The following is a 4,541-nucleotide window of genomic DNA, read 5'->3' on the forward strand; positions in this document are numbered from 1 at the left end:
TGGTATGTAAACTCATTATAACTCATTATGAACTCATTATGGAACCCTTTGAAAGAGAGCAAAAAAGCATGGAACCCATCATTAAGAAGTTTATATATAAGAAGTTTATATGATGAGTAATTTTCAAGTAATAATGCTCAAAATATACCACTAACAAGATTTTAACATAGCAAAATGTAACATTGCATGCCATGTCATCACTTTTGAAACCATCTTTAGAATAACTTCACTATACAGAATAACTTCACTGTACACTAAACCCTATCAATTTTATGTCAAAACCCCTCCATATGACATCATTAAGAAGTTTATATATAAGAAGTTTATATGATGAGCAACTTTCAAGTAATAATGCTCAAAATATACCACCAACAAGATTTAACATGGCAAAATGTAACATTGCATGCCATGTTATCGCTTTTGAAACATTGAAACGATATTTAGAATAACGAAACGATCTTTAGAATAACTTCACTATACACTATCCTCTGTTAGAAGAACCCCATCATGTTATACACCATTAAAAAGATCTGGACTCTTTTTTTTTAAAGCATGAAACTCTTTAGTACAAGACACCAAGAAGATCAAGTTTCATCCTAATGCTTGCATAAAACAATGGTTTCAATCTTTAATTAATCACAATGTAATAAAAATCCACATCAAGTCTCCTAGTATACTCATTTGTGTTTTTTCATTTAAGTCTCATAGTATAATCGTTTGTGTTTTCATTTTTAAACTTTCACCCCCATCATGTTATATACCATTAAAAAGACACCAAAAAGATCGCAAGTTTCATCCTAATGCTTGCATAAAACAATGGTTTCAATCTTTAATTAATCACAATGTAATAAAAATCCACACACAATGTAATAAAAATCCACATCAAGTCTCCTAGTAGTATACTCATTTGTGTTTAAACTTTCACAAATCAACCATAGTGTCTTATTATTCAAATGCATAAGATGCGCGCATAAGTCCCAAGTTAAGTTTTGTCTCACATTTTATGAAAAGCATGTTAAACAAATGTATAAGTTGTTAAGCACCTCCAAGTACTTAATTGTGTCCAAGTTTTGTCTCACATTTTATGAGAGAAGCACGTTAAACATACATAAAACTGTATGTTTTTGTTTCTTTCACAAATCATAGTGTCTGAAAAATGTACGAAGTCAATCTCAAAAATTTTCCACTCACGTTAATTTTCCACAGAACCCTGTTTAACGTTATGTTAAAATTTTTTTAACATAACCCAACCATAGTTAATCTCATTCTCTGTCTCTCATTTTAATGGATATAAACATTTTCAGATATAAACATTTGAAAATGTATAAACATTTTATGTGTGTAACATGAATTATATCAACCTAAATTAAGCAGGTTCATCTAGATAAACATTTTATGTGTATTATAACATGAATTATATCAACCTAAATTAAGCAGGTTCATTTAGATATACTTAACATTTGGTGTGTAACTTGTAGCGTATTAGTTTATTTAACTATTGGAGTATCAAACACAAAACAAATAAGTGAAAATAATATCACTGTACATAGTGATGAGATCACAAGATCACAAAAGACGTATATATTTGCTTGTGCAGTTAGGGTTTAGTAGAAACACGTATCGAGACACATATCGAGACTTGAAAATGGCTTTTTTCTCCGAATCCACGTAGCAAAAAAATTGTTCACGTGCATTATGCGTGCACGTGACTAAAATTATGAAAGGGAAAAAAAAGGGCGACGCTAATCCACGGGGAAAAAAAAGAAAATAAAAAGAGTGCCGGTTTACGATCGACCTTTTCAGCCGCCCATAGTGTGAAAAGGCCGCGAGGTTAAGGGATGGCCATGCATGTACGAGCATGTATTTACACTTGATTTTAAAAATCACATGACAGAGCATGCATTTGGGTTGTCGTCGCTGAACATGGATGCATTGGCGCCTTCCATTTCATCGTCCTCCTCACTATCGCCATACGAATATAGTGTCGACTGATCAGCAGCTGCATGGTGCCGTTGGCTGTTAAAACCGTGCATCTCGTAGTTGTAGGTTTTGGAGAAGGCCAAAGACGTGTTCACGTAGTTTATCTGATAATCTTCCTGCTGTGTCGGGTTCCATAGCTCGGCTGCCTTGCCGGCTTTCCTCACACTTCTTACCACCTTCATCTGGTCCACGTACCCAGTCACCGTCACCTTCTGCTGCTCAAGATCAACCTCCACACCTTCCACACCTGCAGGTTTCGATCCATCAAACGCATGTTAATTTACATGTTGATTGCAGGCTTCTGATACTCTAATAAGAGTATCTCAGAAACCCCCTAGTTTTAACCTTGCCTCTCAATTAATGCTGTTTCCTTACCTTTTAGTTTGGATAGTGCCTTGCGTACGGTGCGCTCGCACCCTTTACAGTCCATGCGCACAAGGAGTTCCACCATCTGCGCCAAACATGTTTTACAAACATTAATTAAACAACAGGATTCAGCTACCTATATTATGTCTAGGCACTTTTAAGCAAAATACACTGGGATTATCTAAACGATTAGGAGCCATTTCGAAGCCTCATAATGAAAGAGATACTGCAAGTAAAAAAAGCAACCCACCTCCATACTGTTGTTCAGAAGCAAGATAACCACCACCTGCTGTTGCGGTTAGCCAGAGCTAGGAGAGATTACGCAAGGTGTTAAACAAGAGGAGTTTGCAGAGGAAATATAAGACAAGGATGGGCTTCAAATACAATCACAAAAGCTCGTATGCAGCTGGATCTTATATAGCTTTTGCAGAATTAATGCTTACCTTAACACTTGCTCCGCGTAAAGCAGCTTCCAGGATGTTACACAAAGAGTAACCAATAGGCTGCTGACAGCATACCTTTCCTATGAAGCATTGCCGAATAGGTTGTTGACAGCAAAGCCTTCCGGGGAAGCATTGACCCGTAGTTGCTTGACACGCGCGATGCCCATCTGCGCTTTTGTTCTTGCAAATCTCGAGAGAGTCAAGCCATCTCTGCTGGCATTTTGTGCAACGCGTTACAACTTATGCCGCACGCGCGACGCGGCATTACCCTGACCAGTAGGATACTGACACGCATGTTGCGTCATAGGACCGTAGGACGGCGGCACGAGTGACTTACTGTCTGGCTGTCACTGCCCTCAAATCTTGCGTCTCCTCGTGTCATCTGCCTGGGAGAACACAAAAATCTGTAGACCTCACAAATCATAATTATATGAGGATTAATTGGTAAATTTTGCCTATTTGTTGTAAAAGTAAATCAGTAAAAAAAAATTTGCTTATTATAAATTTGCGCACACACATATTCTTTATAATATTGAAAATTTTCGATCATGTCATACTAATATCTATATTTGGTGATTTCTGCTAATTCATATATACTGCATTGGATATTTAAAAAGTATTTTTCATTGCAATAACCATTTTAGTATGCTATTTTCTTAATAAATGATTTATATATTACAATAACGCTATATATATATATATATATATATATATATATATATATATATGCTTATAAAGTAATGGATGTCTTCGATGTAAATTTTCACATCATAATATATGTTTACATGTAATAGAAATAATGGGATCAATACCTTGTTTGGAAGATGCCATGTGGTGGCTCCGAGTTGCCCCACGTGGCAACTCCCCCCCTTTCTCCTCTTCTTCTATACTATACTACTCTAATTCTCTCTCTCTCTCTCTCTCTCTCTCTCTCTCTCTCTCTCTCTAACCCTCTAATCTAGCCCCACGTGGCAACTCCCCCCTTTCTCCTCTTCTTCTATACTATACTACTCTCTCGCTCTCTCTCTCTCTCTCTCTCTCTCTCTCTTAAGGGCTAGATTAGAGGGTTAGAGAGAGAGAGAGAGAGAGAGAGAGAGAGTTGGCCAGTTCGAGGGAAATAGGGAGAGTAAGAGAGATTGAGAGAGTTACAAAAAGAAGGAAAGAGTAAGCGAGTAAGAAGGAGAGAATTAGAGAGATAGAGTAAGTGTCAAAGAGAGAAAGAGAGAGAATGAGTTAGAAAAAGGTAAAGAGAGTGAGTTAGAGAGGTAGAGAGAGTTAGAGAGAGCTAAGGGAGTGTGTGTTAGAGAGAGTTCGAGAGCTCGAGTTGGCTAGTTTGACAGAGTTAGAGAGGGTAAGAGAGATTGAGAGAATTAGAGAGAGAGAGAGAGATAGTGAGTAAGTGAGAGTGAGGTAGAGAGAGAGAGAGAGTTAGAGAAACATAGAGTGAGTGTTAGAGAGAGAGACAGAGAGAGAGAGAGAGAGAGAGAGAAAGTTGGCTAGTTCAAGAGAAATAGAGAGAGTAAGAGAGAATGGAGAGAGAGTGTGAGGTAAAGAGAGTTAGAGTCAGAGAAAAGTAAAAAGAGTGAATTAGAGAGAGAGTTAGAGACAATGAAAGTGAGTGTTAAAGAGAGAGAGAGAGAGAGAGAGAGAGAGAGAGAATGGAGAGAGAGTGTGAGGTAAAGAGAGTTAGAGTCAGAGAAAAGTAAAGAGAGTGAGTTAGAGAGAGAGTTAGAGACAATGAAAGTGAGTGTT

General features: G+C 37.3%; 1 protein-coding gene across 1 annotated transcript; it reads right to left on the reverse strand.

Moving 5' to 3' along the window:
* Positions 1–1,634: 1,634 nt before the first annotated feature.
* On the reverse strand, positions 1,635–2,738 carry LOC147607988 (heavy metal-associated isoprenylated plant protein 28-like). Its single transcript, XM_086789681.1, has 3 exons — positions 2,597–2,738; positions 2,356–2,431; positions 1,635–2,227 (listed from the first exon to the last, which is right to left on the reverse strand). Exons 1-3 carry the CDS (start codon positions 2,600–2,602, stop codon positions 1,884–1,886), a joined length of 426 nt encoding a protein of 141 aa, XP_086645807.1. The 5' UTR covers positions 2,603–2,738; the 3' UTR covers positions 1,635–1,883.
* Between the last annotated feature and the right edge of the window lie 1,803 nt (positions 2,739–4,541).

The sequence above is a fragment of the Cibotium barometz genome, chromosome 54 (genome assembly GCF_041138505.1).
Source record: "Cibotium barometz isolate CiBa-2024 chromosome 54, ASM4113850v1, whole genome shotgun sequence".
Lineage (NCBI taxonomy): Eukaryota > Viridiplantae > Streptophyta > Polypodiopsida > Cyatheales > Cibotiaceae > Cibotium > Cibotium barometz.

Bases quoted from the DNA above. Each gene is read 5' to 3' on its own strand.
- LOC147607988 (XM_086789681.1), bottom strand. The intron at 2,228-2,355 runs GTAAGGAAACAG...CGAAACCTGCAG, and splicing joins GGCACTATCCAAACTAAAAG to GTGTGGAAGGTGTGGAGGTT.